The sequence below is a fragment of the Colias eurytheme genome, chromosome 7 (genome assembly GCF_061535395.1).
Source record: "Colias eurytheme isolate Ceu_HAF_F1 chromosome 7, ilColEury1 Martin Lab GWU primary, whole genome shotgun sequence".
NCBI classification, from domain to species: Eukaryota; Metazoa; Arthropoda; class Insecta; order Lepidoptera; family Pieridae; genus Colias; species Colias eurytheme.
The window spans coordinates 10046809-10065780 of record NC_142986.1 but is presented as its reverse complement, the minus strand read 5'-3'; the positions used below and the strand labels follow the sequence as shown (position 1 = coordinate 10065780).

General features: G+C 33.2%; 2 protein-coding genes across 2 annotated transcripts in view; one reads left to right on the top strand and one right to left on the bottom strand.

The window, feature by feature from the left end:
- The window catches only part of LOC149907295 (uncharacterized), a 52352-nt gene extending 34339 nt beyond the window's left edge, over positions 1–18013 (bottom strand). Inside the window, exon 1 of the mRNA XM_090103869.1 lies at positions 17898–18013. The gene's annotated coding sequence lies outside the window, so the exon portion shown is untranslated. The remainder of the gene's footprint in view (positions 1–17897) is intronic.
- The window catches only part of norpA (no receptor potential A), a 42019-nt gene continuing 40962 nt past the window's right edge, over positions 17916–18972 (top strand). Inside the window, exons 1-2 of the mRNA XM_090103661.1 lie at positions 17916–18028; positions 18820–18933. Coding sequence (XP_089959787.1) covers positions 17972–18028; positions 18820–18933 — 171 coding nt within the window. The 5' untranslated portion in view covers positions 17916–17971. The remainder of the gene's footprint in view (positions 18029–18819; positions 18934–18972) is intronic.

Genomic DNA, 18972 nt, shown 5'->3' with positions numbered 1-18972 from the left:
TGTTTTCTCTGTAATCTCATCTTGGAGATAATACTTCAAGGACCCTAAATCACGCAGAAACTTATTACATGGATGAACGTCGTCTAGAAAAATAGACCCATTAAATATAATAAAACATTCTAGCCGTTTATGTAATTTAGAGAGAGAATTCAGATCCAGTAGGATCTAGATCTATCCTCATATTGAAACAGTGATAAATAGATTAAGATCCGTGCCACTGGCGATATTGCATTACCGGTATTAAACGAAACTCCACTGGAAAATGCTTTAACAAACTCCGTTCTATTCTAAAACAAATAGGTGTATATTCTAGTTTATTTTTGTTTGATTAAATCCGTATAAAGGCTGCAGGGATTACAATATGTATATTGCATGGCAATACAAATTACAATATAGAGTAACAAATTATCGGTCAATTTCTTAATCCTATACTATCGACAATAGGACAAATGAATTGTTTTCAATATTCTTGATATGATTCCCAATAAAATACAATTAGAGTCTACCAGCCTAATCAAAAATACACTGATGGCTTAATTTTCCTGCAAACCAAAAAAATTATTTAGGTACATAAAAAGCTGAATGCTCTGCCGATTAAATACCAAAAAAAGTAATTTTGAATGCCAAAACCATAGCATAGCAAATGTTTCCTTAAATTATCCTCATTCTATATGTATAATAGATTGTAGAGGCGTGAAATTTATTCGCCACGGCTCCAGTAGACAGAATCGCGCTATATTGGATCATTGATAAATAGCCGGATTATACGAATCGTGCTGTGCCAGCTTATTTCGTGTTCGTGAATGAGATGCTTATACGAGACTAGTTTTTATTTGCAGCTTCGCCCGAGTCAAAGTAAATACCCGTATAGTTCCCGTACCCCACCTAGTAAGTTTTTATATACGGGTATTTGGGATAAAAACTATGAAAATCGATTCGGTAGTTTTTCGTGAAGGTACATACCAACTTTCGCATTTATAACATTTAGTAGGATGTGTTGAATTATCCTGAAAACTGAAGGATATTTACCAAACAACATATAATTTCCAGAACCGCCACAACGTCCTATCCAGTTACCAGGCTCACCATTCATTATGACACACCTTGTATATGCTATTTATTACGTTATTCCTATCAGTTTGATCTATTAAAGATTTTAAATCAAAGTTCTTAAAATAGAAATACATATCTGGGCTATTAAACATGAAGGAGCGTACATAGTGAGTGATGATAATTGAATTTATATAAATGAGATTTGTTATTTATGGTCGATGGTTGATAGTGTAGCATATCTAAAGTTCTAGGTTTAATGGTTATTTTAGTGTATTCGATTTATTGAATTGCGTTGTTATGTTCAATGGATGGTTGTTGAATATGTTACCTATATGATTTTTTGTCCCGGATTGACCTGTTATTAATATGTTCAATTTTAGCAGTCAAGTTTAGTTCAGAGGAGTAAAAAAAATATACTTTACTCGAAAATTTGGTAAAAATTATTATTTTAATAAGACACTATTACTTGTATACGTAGTATATTATTATTAGTCTGTGCTATTACTATAAAATCGCTATACGCTCCGTATAAAAGCAGAGCCTTATTATATTTTTAAACTATCAAACTAATTATCTTGTACTAGATCGTTATATCAAATGTGCGTGTATTTGGCACGGAACCCTATCGGTTATAAAATTTGCTTTCAAGCTGAATAAAACTAAATTGAATCCCGTACTATGTAACTACGTTGCTCAGAATGTTATAAAATTGTGTTATCATTAAACTACCTTGATCTCTGTGTATATGTAGTCTAGGAGCTGAATTTGTTTTTATATGTGCAATCTATTAATTTTTTAACGTATCTATTTATTTTTTCCTGAATGTTGGTATGTTATCTTTCTTATTGGCATACCTATTGTAACTTGTCATAAAATAAACTACGTAATTCCAGATCGTTTACATCAAGTATAATTTTCAGATAAGTTTAATGAAAATAAGGTGAAATTTACCGCAGTCTTTTCTGAATTACGGTAATAAATAAACTCTTCAGGGTCCTTTTACATAAATTAAAACAAAATATCAATATCCTTTTTTCATGAAACAATGAAATAACAATAAGGAAAAAACACGATACACTTTGAAATACTATAGGGCCATAGGGATAAAAATATTGAACGAATTTCTAACATTTTCTCGTGTATCAAAACCTGCGTTTGCAATGTAAGCGGAAAAAATGTAATTTTTTACGACATCACATTAGAAACCTCAAAAATAACAGTACTTCTCTACTATTTAATGGATGTTATTATACATATAAACCTTCCTCTTGAATCACTCTATCTATTAAAGAAAACCGCATCAAAATCCGTTGCGTAGTTTCAAAGATTTAAGCGTACAAAGGGACATAGGGACAGAGAAAGCGACTTTGTTTTATACTATGTAGTGATTACGTATTCACATGTAACACAATATGATGTGGCTCATACGCTATGACGTTGTTTACACCGGCGCACACGCAGCCATGTCACGGCCAACACCAAAGTGTTCCGCGGTTTGTAAATATGCGCTAGTTTAATCGGCTAATACATAATCTTTAGGATTCGAAGCGATTTTTGGTTAAAAAAGTTATGATAAAACTGCGCGTGTGCCAAAACACGTTTCAGATGTGAATCTTCTTTAGCAAGATTTGAAGATACATGACGTGACGGTAATGCCATGACGCGTCATTTAAATTTTATTTTCAACGCGCCTCAAGAAGTTTCACTTCAAAACTTTGATATTTTGTTTCATGTTCAACTTGTACGAATTGTATTTTATAACTACATATTTCTATTTCCAATGTAGCTGTTTGTGTGTGTGAATCGAATCCTATATAGTAGGAAGTGTTTCGGTCCATATCACCATTCACCAGACTAAAAAAAGATGTTTTATAATCATATTCACACTTTTAAAACGAAGGGAATGAACGCTTGTAAATACTACACGTTGCTTCCTTTGTCCTAAATTCAATAGCAATTTAATAGTATTCCTATCGCAGCCGATAAAATACATTTAAAAGGTTATTCATGCTTACTTTGCGTTTGAACGCTTTCAATGTAAATACGGAAATTCAAATCCCCAGGCAATATAGAATTTTGTTTAGGTATATATGTACATGTTTGGTATGTACGACGTATACTATACGTTATAATATTCCTTCTTATAAATATTTTATCTTTAGAAAATTAAGTAAACATTGACATTGTAAATCCTACGAATATGAATACTAGTGGTGTTAAAAAAGTAGTGTCTTTGGAATATGTGGAGCGGAAAATACCCCGTCTTTTCTACTCCTACGCAATCAAAGGCATGGGCACGGCTTCTATCACATCATCAGTTCAACAGAATCTAATCTAGAGAGGGCTGTTACCATAGACAATAAAGCTAGTCTGAAAGTTTGCCCATTTACTTTTGCCCGAAGCGAAAATCCATTAAATGTGACAAAATGGACCACAAAACCCGCAGAAACTAGGTCGCTGGGCGCACGAATTATTCTAAACCAAACCTTATAGAGGCTTAATTTATATACAATGTGCTTCAGTAAACAGTTCGGAATGATGTGAGCTATCAGCTTCGTAACTGTGAACTCGGTTGATAGAATTTTACGACTTCGAGTTGACTTTCAGTGTTAATTTCCACATGATTGGCACAGCGTGTCATCTATTTAACAATGAACGGGGTGTGGATCGCTAGAAATATTTTAAATATTGTTATTTTATTGCTTACTTCGTACTCTTTGCAAAGATATGCCCATTGGTACTTGAGGATTGATAAAATATCTTCAAATCACAAGAAGAGTTGGATCTGAAATCTATTATAACCTATGCAGAAAAGTAAATAGATACTAACTGTTGAATGTATCAACATATTTGTCTCAACATCCAAGCCTCTATCAAATATTTGTTCTAAAATAATAGCATAACATTGAGCCTTGCAAAATTACATCAAAGTACTTAAATAGCCGAAAGTAACAACCGTTGTACCTTGTGATATTGTTAATTACGTTAGAAATGTTGCTAAACCCTATTCAAATTTGAGCCAGATTAATGTGGAATTAACATCAGCTGAATTCGTTCAGCCGTCCAAGGATTTTCATCTCAGTTCACGAAATATGACGTAATTTAGTAGAATGGCCATTAACCGAGATGTGGGTCGAACAATGGCAGGAATTATCTGGATACGTAGAGGAAATTGATTTAGTTCATCTGTATTTGGTATTTGGTTTGCTCAATTGAACAAGTTTAATTGGCCATTCAGTGAGCCTTTGTAATATTTAATCAACCAAACAAACCGAGTCTATAGCAATTCCATTTCTAGCGTTGCATTTTAAAGTAGCTCTAGCATAGTTGATTTCCGAACGAAAATTGCTCCAGAAATATTTGGGTCAGACTAGCACTGAGAAGTTACGAAAATGTTAAACTGTATATTTTTCTTTACTGTTATATGATGTTTTATTTTCTATGACGTACACAGTATTTTTCTTGTCATAATATATTAATATTTATTTTCTACTAGCGGTCCGCCCCGGCTTCGCCCGTGGTACATATTAACGTTTTCTCTAAATAAAAACCATCCTCGTACTTAAAGGAATATAATAAAAAAAGAATTATCGAAATCGGTTCAGCCGTTCTCGAGTTATGCGCTTACCAACACATTTTGTGATTCATTTTTATATATAAGATTATATAATCTTTAAAGGTTCGACTTGGCGTAAAATGGTCCCTCCCAGAAAAATAATCATTGAAGTATTTTACTCGGAAGTAATATTGTGAAAGATTTCGACAATTGTTGACAATATACCGGGTACTTTAAAATAGAACCATTGTACTTGTGGGTTTTCTTTGGTTGTTGTGAAAGGAAAGGAATATTCTCAATTCAGAATTGAGTTTACACGTGTAGGTTCTGTGAAATGAAAACGTGGTTATGATGTTTACACACTATGTGCTAATAACTTAATTCCTGTTTCTTGTTGAACACACGGGAACTGTCGAGTCTCTATCGTTTATTATAGTACTGGTGGTGATGCATTCTTCCTCATTTGAAGACTTGCCAATTATTGATATTGATTAAGAATTATTTTCCAATTATAACCGGAATTTTTTACGGTTAACAGCTACGAATACCCAGCTGATAATACTCAACCGGGAATCCATCTATGAACTAACCGCGCATTACTTCCATACCCTTAATTCGTATTAGTTATGTTCAATTAGCCAAAAGCACTGCACATATTTTATAGTCTCTGGTTAGACTGCAAGCGACCATGGGGTCTTTTAACCATATAGTTTTCCGTTCTAATTAGAAAACTATAAAATCACAAACTGAAAATGCTCGAACATACCTGCTATGTCGTGATACCAGCAAGTGGAAAGTGGATTAACTTTTAATCCCATTAGGGCTTCGTAATGCCGTTTAGAAAATAAGATTACATTCCCGTAAGGTTCCCTTTTGAGCTAGTTTAAATATTTTCTTTGTGAAGTGCAGTTGTGTTGTAGATTTTTTGTAGATTTTAATTAGAATATTTTCTGGTCTTCATTTTAATGTAAAGTGTAGGTTAGGTTTTATTTCTAGTAATTAAGAGGTAAGAATAATTCTATTTTTGTGTATTTTCTTCGGTAACTATATTTTTTCCTTCTATCCCATTAGAGTTTAATTTTCAGAAGTTGCTTTCTTTTGAAATATACACAACATTTAGTATAAAATCTTCCAGATGATTATAATCATGTAAAATATATCATACATATTCATTATTATGGGCTACGAAGTATTAATTATCTACCTAAAATAAATGAACTTTCCTGAAATGTACCGTTACACTGTTTTTAACAATTTCCTTCTCCAATCAAAACACAATCATACGCATTATAAACATATTACAACGACGCAAAAAAGAAAATTAAGCGGAAAATCATCTACTGAAGTGTCGTATAAATTTCAAAGTGTTAGAATATTCTTCGACGTAGCTGCATATGAAATACCTTAGTGCATTAAGGATTCTCTTGTGCTTTACATAGTTGACTTAACAACTTTATAACGGTTATAGCCAATTTATTCATTACCAGCTTGCTCTTGATAAAGTTTCATAGCCAATAGAGAATTTATATAGAGGATAATCTGTTAATTTGTGGATGAATCTGTTTAGTAGTTTAGTAGATTATTCTTTACAAACATACGTATAATTTAGTGAAAATTGTAGCTTTGCGTGTGTGTATAGCTAAAATAATTGGCAAGTTTTGAATATCCCGTGTTTTTGTATACCCACCGGGGTTGAATCCATTTTAATTAAGGGTTGTGTTGGATCGTTACAGAGATAACTCTTTTGCATGGATATTTTCATATTCAATTTAATTCAAATGTATTTGTACGGTCACCAGTATACATATACAAGGAAGATTTTTATGGACAGAAGACACGGAAAAGAGGCAATAGGGCAAATCAACGTCTGCTGGGGCAGTTACTTTGTTTTGTTAGTTATAAAAAAAGTAAAAACATTTATCTCCATACAAAACGATAAATGAAACATGGCCATTTTGAGAAAGTTCATAAGAGAAAACGTTTTTCGATTTATATTCATTTCATTGCTTTTCATTCATTCTATTAACACATTATTTACCTTGCTAAAAAGGTTTAAAACAGGCATATATATTTTTTAGCATATCCCAGGTAAATGTATTGTTTCATTAACGAGTTTAAAGAGGACAAAAGAGGCAATACATTTTCGCTTTCCACACTAATTAAAACTGACACTTTTCATTAAGTTTACAAAGTGATGAGGGAATTTAAAGTTACGAAAAGGTTATTCACCTATAATTTAATTAATGTTTAAAAGCTGACCTAGATACGACAACGCTTTTAAAAAATTAAAACTTTTTAATATAATAATTGACCTATCGAACTGATTAGATATTGATTATTATAATTATCTACGTAAACTCACATGCATTTCTCGCTCAGAACGTTAAAGGTCTATTTTTTAGATAAATAAGTACATAATAATTATGTATATTTCACACTTTTCAGTATAACTTTCGAAGGAAATAGATAATGTAGGTAGGTACGTTTTATAGTTCATATTTTTTTCTCTACCCCTTACTCCAAAATTATCCTCTTATTTTCCTATCTTATCCCTTTCCTCCTATATTCGTATACTGTATCACACACTTTATCAATTCAAACAAATCATCAAAGACATTTTTGCTCTGTAAAAATCACTTAGAGAGAAATAAATAAAAAATGGAACGAATAAATAAACATATTCAAAGTAAAGTAACTAACCATGAAGATTTCCTTTACCCGAATGTTAAAATTTAAGGATATTTCTGAAATATGTCCGCGTGTTTGTCAAAGAGTCAGTTAACTTCTGAATTTCTCGTTTTAACGCTTCGCTGGACGACTTGATGCGAACTCAGGATGATTATCATACGTAAAAGATCATGTTTATACAGCTTCTGGAAAATTCTCCAGTAATTACTGAAATGGAGTCGTTCAATTCCACAATTAATTTAAATATTTGAAAGGTACTTTGTATTTTTAACAGTGTATTATGAAACTAATAAGTTTACGTACAACTAAACCTCTGCTCCTGTTTGTTTGTGGAAACTTTAAAAATACAAAAATGAACCTTGAGATGATTGTACCATAAACTATTTGTGTTGGTATAGGGAATATTAAAATAATAAACATAACCACAAAAACATGAATTTCACAATTTTCTCAATTTCTCATATTTATATGTTTAGCCTTGTTGGTACGAATATGCCAAAGAACTTTAAATTAGATACAGTATCTGCGATATAAAACATAATTTAAAATTATTCACAGGTTTCAAATCATATTATTATTAAGTCCGCAATCTAACCACCAATAAGCCTTCACACCTCTATTCGTTACAAGGCAGTGAGTTGCTGCATTTGCATCTTCACTAGGGTGGAGTGATAATGTATGAAAGAATTTTTTTTTTGTTTTTTTCAAAAGGCATAGCGACAGAAAGGTGCCTTTTAATGAGTGAATTCAGCATACAAAATATTGTTTACCTGTCTTGATGTTTTGAGGTGCCCCAACCCAATTGAAAATTAGAAAAATATGATTTTTTCGCAAACTTTGATTTATTTTTTAATCACAGTATTTTTATGGCCTTCAAGTCTATTATATAACAAACTTCTTTGTGATACACTAAATAATAGCCTGATTAGTTGTTTTAACGTATTTCATTAATGAAAATGATATTATAGAGGAATGAAAATATCAGAAATAAGTAATTATTTAGTACTAGCTGCGCATGCGGTTGCCTCGCGCATTCACCCGCGTGGCTCCGCTCCTGTTAATCTAAGCGTAATGATATACAGCCTATAAGCCTTCCTCGATAAATGGGCTATCTAACACCGAAAGAACTTTTTAAATCGGACCAGTAATTCTTGAGATTAGCGCGTTCAAACAAACAATATCTTCAGCTTTATAATATTAGTATAGATTATAATATTAGTATAGATAACGCTGTTTTTTTTTTCAAAATTAGGCATTAGCAGTCGTGATACTGATGCTCTTGCCATTATAAAATCATTTTGTTTACTTTCTCAGCAAACTGCACTTGAAGCTTATGTCACCAATTTGATAATATGCTTTACGGCCTGGGCAAGGCATAGAAAATCTTTGATATTCTGAAACGTAGTCAAACCGCTTTTCACGATGTCTTTTAAGGTTTCTTCAGATAAATTAGAAGTCAGAGGCTCAGTTTTCTTACATTCTTGCCACATAGTTAAGTTGGTATAATCTTTTGAGCAAGTACAAGAGAATTAAAAAAAAATGCATTTGCAACTTCAAATATCAAATAACCTTTGGTACTGAGTGACAAAATACTTCAGTTATCTTTTCTTGTTCTTTTTTGTTAGTTTGTCGGTCTTGATAAGGTTTTAATAAGCGTCTATATTCATCGAATATGGTGTGTCGAATAAGTTGTAGTACTCTATTAAAGCTAATAGTGGGAAACGATGCTTTTCGCCACACATCAAACATTTCCGTAGCTAATCTTTCGGATAAATCATGAATTTTGTTATTTTATCAGGTTTAAATTCATATCTAATAAATAAGAAATAGTTTCTTAGCATCAGTATAAGTTGGTAATTGAGACACTGGGTACTTCTCTGGCAAACAAAATACAGGACAACATGTCGTTTGTCGTATTTTGACTTCCAACACTTTACAAAGCGAAATTATAGATAGAACTCACATCAAAAATATTAAATTATGATCATAATTGTATTTACGTGTAAAATATAATTAAGAAATATTACTAACATTAGTGTTATTTCCTTAACGGCACTGTTCAAAATCAACGTTTCCTACAATAAGAGTCGGCGCAAACGGGCCACCGACCAGAGCCACTGGTAGCCAGCGATAGCCACTTTTTTATATATTGAAATATTATGTATTCTGTGTCTTCCCGTTGGCAACCAACGAGATAACACAGAATCTGATTTAGCGTTAATTTGTCAAAATTAAACTTTAATGATTTTCGACTAAATTTTTTGAATTTCTGAAAGTTCATGATGTTGGGGGCACCTCTAAATGTATCATCTGCAAAGTATAATTTTGCATGTGTATTTATGAGCAATAATGACATCTTTTTACAGGTATGCCGAAACGAAAATGAAAAAAAATATTTTTCACTCCACCCTAATCTTCACCCATTGCAAAACGATTTCACGCCTTTTTACCAGAGATCGATATAGGGGTACATGACCCAGTTATGGGGCAGACGGGCGTGGTCGCAATTAATGGCGACCTCTTGATTAAATGTGTTCACACCCTGAGCGGACAATCTTGGGAATCAAGAAGAATTGGAGTCGATGTACCGATCGTTAGAGCATTCTTGTCAAGATTATCGCATTAGGGAGGTCTTGGTTTCGAGATACGGAGAAAATTCTTTTCTCTGATCAATTTTCTACTCACGAGTAAGCAGTCGTTTGTTACAACAAGTTTTTTTTACCTTTACAAAGAATTCAGGATCTGTCAGATTTACGCTCTCGAGTCATAGGCATTAGGCACCTTTCTCTTATACTCTTATTTATGGGACAAAGTACGATTTCCTCTGAATATTAATTTTTATTGACGATGTAATTTATTAAAACCTGAATACGGCTGGTATTCCATTATATTAATAGTGCTTAAGGATAGCATATTTCGTCTTGACGTATTTATTTGTCGTCATACTGCAAAAGACGAATAACAAACATTTTAAGAAGTTAAATAAATAAGGAAAATGATATAGGAAAAGTATGCTAAAGATGTAAAGGTTTATACAGTCTGCATAATACTAACATATATAATTCATTTTATATGAGAGATTAACTAACTTCAAGACGAAATCTTGACCCAATTTGAGTCGAAACTTGGCCACTTAAATTATTCAATCATCATCAGTTGCTATATAATTTATTATATGGGTATTTGCAGACTTATAAATTCTTCTTATAGCATACACATATATAAACACTTTTGGAAGGAGACTTTAAAATTAATAAAAAATATGACTACAAGTGAACTTACATGTATTATATCCTAAAATGAGAAAATTAAATTAGAAAGCCTTCATATCATCAGTATAAAACACGAAGAACTAATTATTGAAAGAAGATCCTGTTGATGATTTGTTCGTAGTATTCACACATAGAATGGGTTAATTAAGGAAAGGGTTAGTGAGTGCCTCTTCAAACGAAATAGCTTTTAATGCGCTACCTAAGGATCGTACCTTTTCCTCTTTATTTAGCTCAGCAATTTTATTCGCAATATGAATGGGATGTTATAGCAATAACTAGCTGTGCCCTGCGGTTTTACCCGCAGTGCTCCACTCCTGTTGGTCTTAGCGTGATATATTATGTATAGCCTATTATAGCCTTCCTCGATGAATGGGCTATCTACCATCGAAAGAATTTTTAAAATCGGACCAGTAGTTCCCGAGATTAGCGCGTTCAAGCAAACAAACAAACTTTTCAGCTTTATAATGTTAGTATAGATTTATACGAAAAATCAGTTATATGTTTCTTATTTAAAGTGATAATTGATTGTACCTAACTCCTTAAGTTGCGAATCGGTCTACCTCCGACCCTACCATAGCCATAGGAAACTTACGTCCTACTTCTTTCGCCTAAATAGAAAGCAATCGCCTTTTCCTAAAGCCATATCAGCTGTAAACATAAGCATACTTTCTTAAAGAAATAAGGCAACTATGTAATCACAATATTGTCAATTATTTCTGCTCCTCCAATTACTGTCGGATATTACTTACCCTTGAGAGAATTAAGGGCCACTAAGCGGAAATTGCGTGTTGTCTGCATCTTATGTCAATGTCTTGAACCTAATTATTTCTAAGGCTGGGTCAAAGAGTCATGGAGAAGCCGTTTTCATGATCTGCGTTGACAATGATCAGACTAACTGATTTAACTTTGTATGCATTGAACGTCTTCCGTGGCCCTTGTAACGTTATCATGGTAATGATATAAATTGCCTATTATGAGTTTTAATTTTATGGTATTAAGTTTATACAATGTATAAATATTTGAAATTTTTTAAATTTTCTTCACATGACATGTTGGTTAACAGTTTAATCGTATATTCAACTGCTTATATTCAACTGCAGCTCAATTGCACACAAATTTCAATTTCGGGCTTATTATAATCTTATGAAAGTTCAATCTCTTTAATATTATACTAGCAACCCGCCCCGGCTTCGCACGGGTGCATTGCTGATACTAAATACACTACAGAAAAACTGTGAACGTTGTATATAAAAATATAGCGGCCCGCTCCGGCTTCGCACATGTATAAAATATATAGCCGGGCGGCCGGCCGTTACCGCCGCAAACGCTACGTCCCGCAATTTTTAAATCTGTAATATCTTCGAAAATATTCACTTAAATCATACGGTGTAAAGGGCCATATAGATCTATATTAAATGAACAATGTATTCAAGATATTTAATTGGTTAAGGATTAATGCTGTATTGGCTAAAATCGCTTCGAAAATTAGCCATTATTTGTCGTAAAAAGTAAATGACAAAAAAAAGTTATTCTGGGTTATCCATAAGAGATAGACATATACCATCGCGGACTTTTCTGTAGACCTTTTCAATGTGTATAATACTTAGTACATTATTTTGATAAAACTCGTAGGGTTCAGCCTGCGTTTGCAATGTAAGCGGAAAAAATGTAATTTTTTACGACATCACATTAGAAACCTCAAAAATAACAGTACTTCTCCACTATTTAATGGATGTTATTATACATATAAACCTTCCTCTTGAATCACTCTATCTATTTAAAAAAACCGCATCAAAATCCGTTGCGTAGTTTCAAAGATTTAAGCGTACAAAGGGACATAGGGACATAGGGAAATAGGGACAGAGAAAGCGACTTTGTTTTATACTATGTAGTGATGATGAGTTTACTGCTATTCGGAATAATCGTTCGGAGCCCAGAGACTAACCCTTTCCTATTTTATTACATCAAGTTTTTGAGGTGAAACTTCTAGGCGCGTTGAGACTAAATTTCAAGGTCGCGTCATAGCAATACCGTCACATCATGGAGTTAGGTGACGATTGTGGTATCTTTGAATCTTGCCAAAGAAGTTTCACTTCTGACACGTGTGCTCGGCATACACGCTCTTTTTTTAACAACATAACCTACCTACCCATTCAAAATGTTGTAATTGAATTTTGTTGTTATCATATTATCTATACCGTACCCATAATACAATAGGCTGTTATTTAAACAATGCGAATAAATTTCACATGAATTCATTTATTTGAAAGTTTATCCTCTTTACTTGTTCTCTCGTTAACGACACACGCTTGGTTAAACCTGTCGATTGGTTAAACGAACATCGGATTATATCCGTTTGTTTTATATGTATTTGTATTTTATTTAATTCAATTACACGTGGGTATTTCTTGTATATAGTTCTAGTATAATATGTAACGCGTTTTTTATAATATAAATCACGGTTATATAATTTAATTGTGTGCAATGTGCATACCTATTACAATACAGATTAATTATTTTATTATAGCAATATAAATGGCGATTAATTTAAAATAGTTAATTGAATACTTATTATGTATTATAATTTTATTTCATAATATCCAAACATTTCCCAAAGACTTTTTCAAAGTAAAATAATTTTCGATATAAAATAGCAAGCCTTAATATCCGTGGTTTACGATATTAAACCATACACAATGTGGACTAAGTTTTGCGCTTACTCGGAACTTTGAAGGGTGGTAAAATATATGTTTACCCACATACTTGTCGAAACTTTTGATTTAGAAAGTAAATGTTTTAGTTGCTGTTTAATCCTATTTTTCCCTTAGAAAATTATTATTAAGAAAAATAAGCAATTTTATTTACATAATGCCATATTTTATTTAATAACTAGCTTACCGCCCGCGGCTTCGCCCGCTTTGCCTAAAACCTAATAAATTATATACTCAAACCTTCCTCTTGAATCCCTCGATCTATTAAAAAAAACCGCATCAAAATCTGTTGCGTAGTTTTAAAGATTTAAGCATACAAAGGGACATAGGGACAGAGAAAGCGACTTTCTTTTATACTATTTAGTAATTTAATATTCTAACATATATTAGACGATGTGCGAAATAAAAAGAATTTCAAGATATTTCAACATCCACTTTAGTAACCGAATAATTCTATCTACCAATTATTATTCTGCCCTACTTACGTCTAAAATAATACCGTTGTGTTATTTCGTCTAAAAAATAGAAAAGTGTTGCCACATCAATGGGAATTGTGTTTTAATTTTACAGTATTTCTGTATCTAATATTACAAAGCTGCAGAGTTTGTTTGTTTGAATGCGCTAATCTCAGGAACTACCCTGGTCAGATTTGAAAAATTCTGTCGGTGTCAGATAGCCCATTTATCGAGGCCATAGGCGGGTAAAACCGCGGGGCACAGCTAATATAATATACTTAGGACTATATTGCACGCCTCATAAGCGAAGCGTTGAGGTGGGTACTACTGTCACTTCGCGCAAAATATCTGATTTTTCAAACTTAAAATGTCTTTATGTATCATACATTGCACTTGTAAGATAATACATACACACACATATTAAGAAAAAACACTATTTTTAACGTTCATGATATTTTTGATGTCATTTTTGTTATTTAAACTAGTTAAAAAACAGTTTAAAAAAGTTCTGTCTTGGACGTCCGTGTGTCTGTATGTGCGGATCCTTTTTCTTGTTAACACGATAGCGACCGAAATACTTTACTAATCGAGTCTTTTTTTTTCTCTTACGCTTGAGTATGCTCAGGAATAGAACCCTTTCATTTTTCAGGGTCTGATTCGATGTGGTTTAATTGTTATTAAATAAACAAAAAAAATAATTAATAAATATTTATTAAAAAAAATTATGAGGCGTGCACTTTTGGATTTTCCAAATTATTTCTCTATTCTCTCGATTTTAAAGGAGGAAGCATTGATTAATTGTAACTAATATAATTATCATCTTTTATGGTCTTATGGATGCCAAACATAGACCTATAAAATTTTATAGGCGTCACATGTAATTTATTAGACTTTGGGTTATAACCATTTGGTTTTAACTTTTAACTATTTCAAATTAACTATGTCTCAAAGAACAGTGCAATATTCGATGTATGTATCACATAGATAAATATTTTCGGCTATTCAACGTATACCTACTTAAGAATTAATTGGGAAATATAAAATTCTAATAAATGTTAATATTTTACACATCGAAAACATTCCTAGATATCGTAATTTGTAAGTATTGCTAACGTTCGAGAAGTACCAAATTATTGTCAGTAAACTTTAGGCTACTTCTTCAAGAGATTGTTAGTAAAAAAAGTAAAGACATAATCAACAGATATAAAATCTACCCACGCCTCGAAGTTTCGCAAAGACAAAAGCCCTATTTATCAACGTTCAAACTTCATGCCTGTAATTCAGAGTTATTTGACACTGGATGGGAACTCGCAAATTGCTTTGTAGCGACTTTTCGGTATATTGTAGCAAGGTATAAGTTAGTTAATTATATATGGCTTGTGTTTGAACATTGTTTCTTGTTTTTTGAAGTTGATGAAAGAAAATTTTATAGTGCTTTGCGCGATTGTCCGAAATTTGATGTTTGCAAGGTTCTTTTAGCTTCATTGTGTAACTATACTAATATTATAAAGCTGAAGAGTTTGTTTGTTTGAACGCGCTAATCTCAGGAACTACTGGTTCGATTTGAAAAATTATTTCGGTGTTAGATAGCCCATTTATCGAGGAAGGCTATATATCATCACGCTAAGACCAACAGGAGCGGAGCAATGCGAGTGAAACCGCGTGGCACAGCTAGTGTATACTATGTAGACAAATTATTTATCGAAGGGTTTGTTTATGTTTTCGAAAATTATTTTTATTAATTTATTGTTTTAAAACCCGGAACTCCCGATACTCAACTGTATTTGTAATCCCCAACATGTTTATATCTTAGTTTTCATATTTTTCTTTCAACACCATATTGTATACGAGAAATATGAGGAAAACATCTCATTATTATTTCACCACCACATTAGTTGCATAAATGCTTCAAAGGTTTATTATTTAATTCAAAAGAAACAATCCAGCTGTGTTACAATAAAATTATTCAAGTGACACGAATACGCGAATTACAAGGCACGCCAATGTTAACAAAGTGAAAACAAGAATTTTTATTTATTAAAAATAAAAATTGTGACTGCTAATTTATGAAGCCTATGCTATTAGGTACCACAATTCTGATGATTATAACACCTCGTAAGTCAAAATTCGTACAGCATATTAGGGTGTGTCAAAGAAATATGTAAAACATTATAACATACCTACACCCGAAAAGAACCTTTCTTCTGTCGCAGTCGGGTAAAAACTATAATTTATTACGTATATTATCTCTTAGCTATCATATTTTGTTCAAGAACACGGTAAACGCGGTATATATTATTCGTAATAAAAACTTGGCATCACCTCATTTCCCTTTTGTCTCTACCGCCTGCGGGGTACATAAAACATTTCTCATTCAACAAATAATTATTGTCACATTTTAAGTAAGCCACGAACAATAAGATTTTCGTATACCTACGATTGTAGGTATGTTAAAACTGAAGCGAGCTTCTTGTAATTTGGTTAGAAACGTTCCCATATCAGGTTATAATGAGTATTAAAATTATTTCGTAACAAAGGAATGTTTTTATCAGAAATAATGAACAGCTTTTTCGTTTCCACTGCAGAGCATATTGCACTAATAATATTGTAGTATAAACCGATATTTAAATATTAAAAATAATTTATCATATAAACTCCACGAACAGCTTACGTTTAAAGTATTTATATGGTCTGCACAAATGGGGTAAGCCCGGATTACGGGCAAGAGCCTTCAAGTGAATTCTCACAAAATCCCTTGCTAAAGTCGAAAATCAACACCTAGTGCATACGGAATAACTCATGCATGTAAATTTACGAAAATATGACGCTTTCTAATAGATACCTAATAACCCGATTCCTAAATATAAGGAAATTGATTTAATTAGATTTGGTAATAGGTTGAAAATAATTAATTAGGTAATAGCGATTGGAGTTTCTACAATACATGTTTATATTATAGGTAGGAAGATATTTCCAATACTAGGGTTAAGACTAAGATTGATTAATTGATTATTGATTAAATAGGTACCTACTTTTTTCATTGTTTATAGCTTTTATATATGTATAACTAACTTGGTTGTCTATTCTTTATATCAAGTATTACTACTGTTTCTAAAAGGTTTATTTCCCATACTAAACACGACAACGACATGATAACTCTACACTAGTCACATAACCATAATGACTTCCTATCTTTAATATATCTTATATTTTATGTGAACAGCAGTTACATAACGCTGTTACACTATTGGAACTGACACCCTGTATAAGTATCATACAACATACTTTAGGATCCCATTTAAGAAACACATTCACATGTTTTGAAAATGCTTTCTTTCACCAACTCATTCACTCAACCACCCACTCACTTAACCTACCGACTCACTCAACCCACCCACTCCCTCTACCCTCCCACTCACGCTACCCATCCACTCACTCTATCCACCCACTCACACTACCCACTGACTCACACTACATACCCACTATCTCTACCCACTCACTCCCTCCCTCTACACACTCACTCACACTACCCACTCACTCCTCTACCCACTCACTCCTCTACCCACTCACTCATCTATCCACTCACCCACACTAACCACCTGCTCACACTACCCACTCACTCCCTCTACCCACTCACTCCATCTGCCCACCCACCCCTCTACCCACTCACCCCTCTACCCACTCACTCCTCTACCCACTCACTCCTCTACCCACTCACTCCTCTACCCACCCACTCCCTCTACCCACTCACTTCTCCACCCGCTCACACTTCCCACTCACTCCCTCTACCCACTCACCCCTCTACCCACCCACTCCTCTACCCACTCACTCCTCTACCCACCCACTCCCTCCACCCACTCACTCCTCTACCCACTCACTCCCTCCACCCACTCACTCCTTTACCCACTCACTCACAATACCCACCCACTCTACCCACCCGCTCACACTTCCCACTCACTCCCTCTACCCACTCACCCCTCTACCCACTCACTCCTCTACCCACCCACTCCCTCCACCCACTCACTCCTCTACCCACTCACTCACAAATGATAAATATGTAGTAACATTGTGGCTTTAAAAAAGTCGAACAGAGTTTCTCAAACTGTGGCATTTTTTTATATGCACAAGATTTATTTTTTTATAAATCATAAATAATACTTACATGTCTCTTTGTCCACAGATAATGACAGCGTGGTAAAAACGGTGGTGGGAGCGAGGTGAAGATCATCGAGCACCATGACCAAGCGCTTCGAGTTCAACTGGCAGATCCCCGTTCCTGAACCGTTATTACAAGTAAATTATTATTCTGTTTTTGTTGTAAAGTTTATATGAAATATTCCTGTCATTGTAGGAAAGTGTATTGACGTTATTATCAAAAATGAGCCATGCCTCGCAGTTTCATCGTGGACGAAATAAGCTCACGTGTAATTATGATTGATTGACCTATATTTCTGTAAAGTTTCATCCAAATCCGCCCAGTACTTTTTACGAAAAAGAGTAACAAAGAACAATACATCCATCCATAGCAACAAACTTTCGCGTTTATAATATTATGTCATATTAGTATGATGCTATACATGTGTCTGAGAAGGTTGAAAGTTATTTATATTGAACCTACCCATGAGTGATACATTGCTGCAGAAAAACGGGTTTAAGATAAGTTAGTTTTTTGTTTTTGTCGAAAAAAGCGTTCCATTCATAGAACACAATGAAAAATAATTGAATAGAAACGTTAACAAGGAAAGAAAAACATTCGCCTTGTTATTTCGCAATTTCCAACTATTTTACCATGTGGATTCTCCTAACCTCTATCTAATGTGTTTCTATTATAGTTTGTACTGGTAAAATATTATGTGATTAGAATTGTTTTGCTAGGGAATTCAAAAGTATTACAAAATAATGTGCGTGTGTATTTTCCAGTTGTCTAGTTCACATACAAACTTGGTTTCGTACCAGATAATGCTGTCGGACAGTATTTTTTGTACACTTATAGTAATTTTTTTCATATATTAAATAAAAATATATTATCTAAAAATAAAACTATATTTTAAATGGATATCTACTAATATAAAAACATATTCCAGGGCGCTGTTTTCGACCGATGGACGGAAGAGAAAGATAATACTGAACTTGAGAAGGACTGCCTGTTCAAGGTCGATGAATATGGCTTCTTTATATATTGGAAGAGTGAGGGGAAGGTAAGATATTTTATTACTAAAATTTACTCCAATTTGATT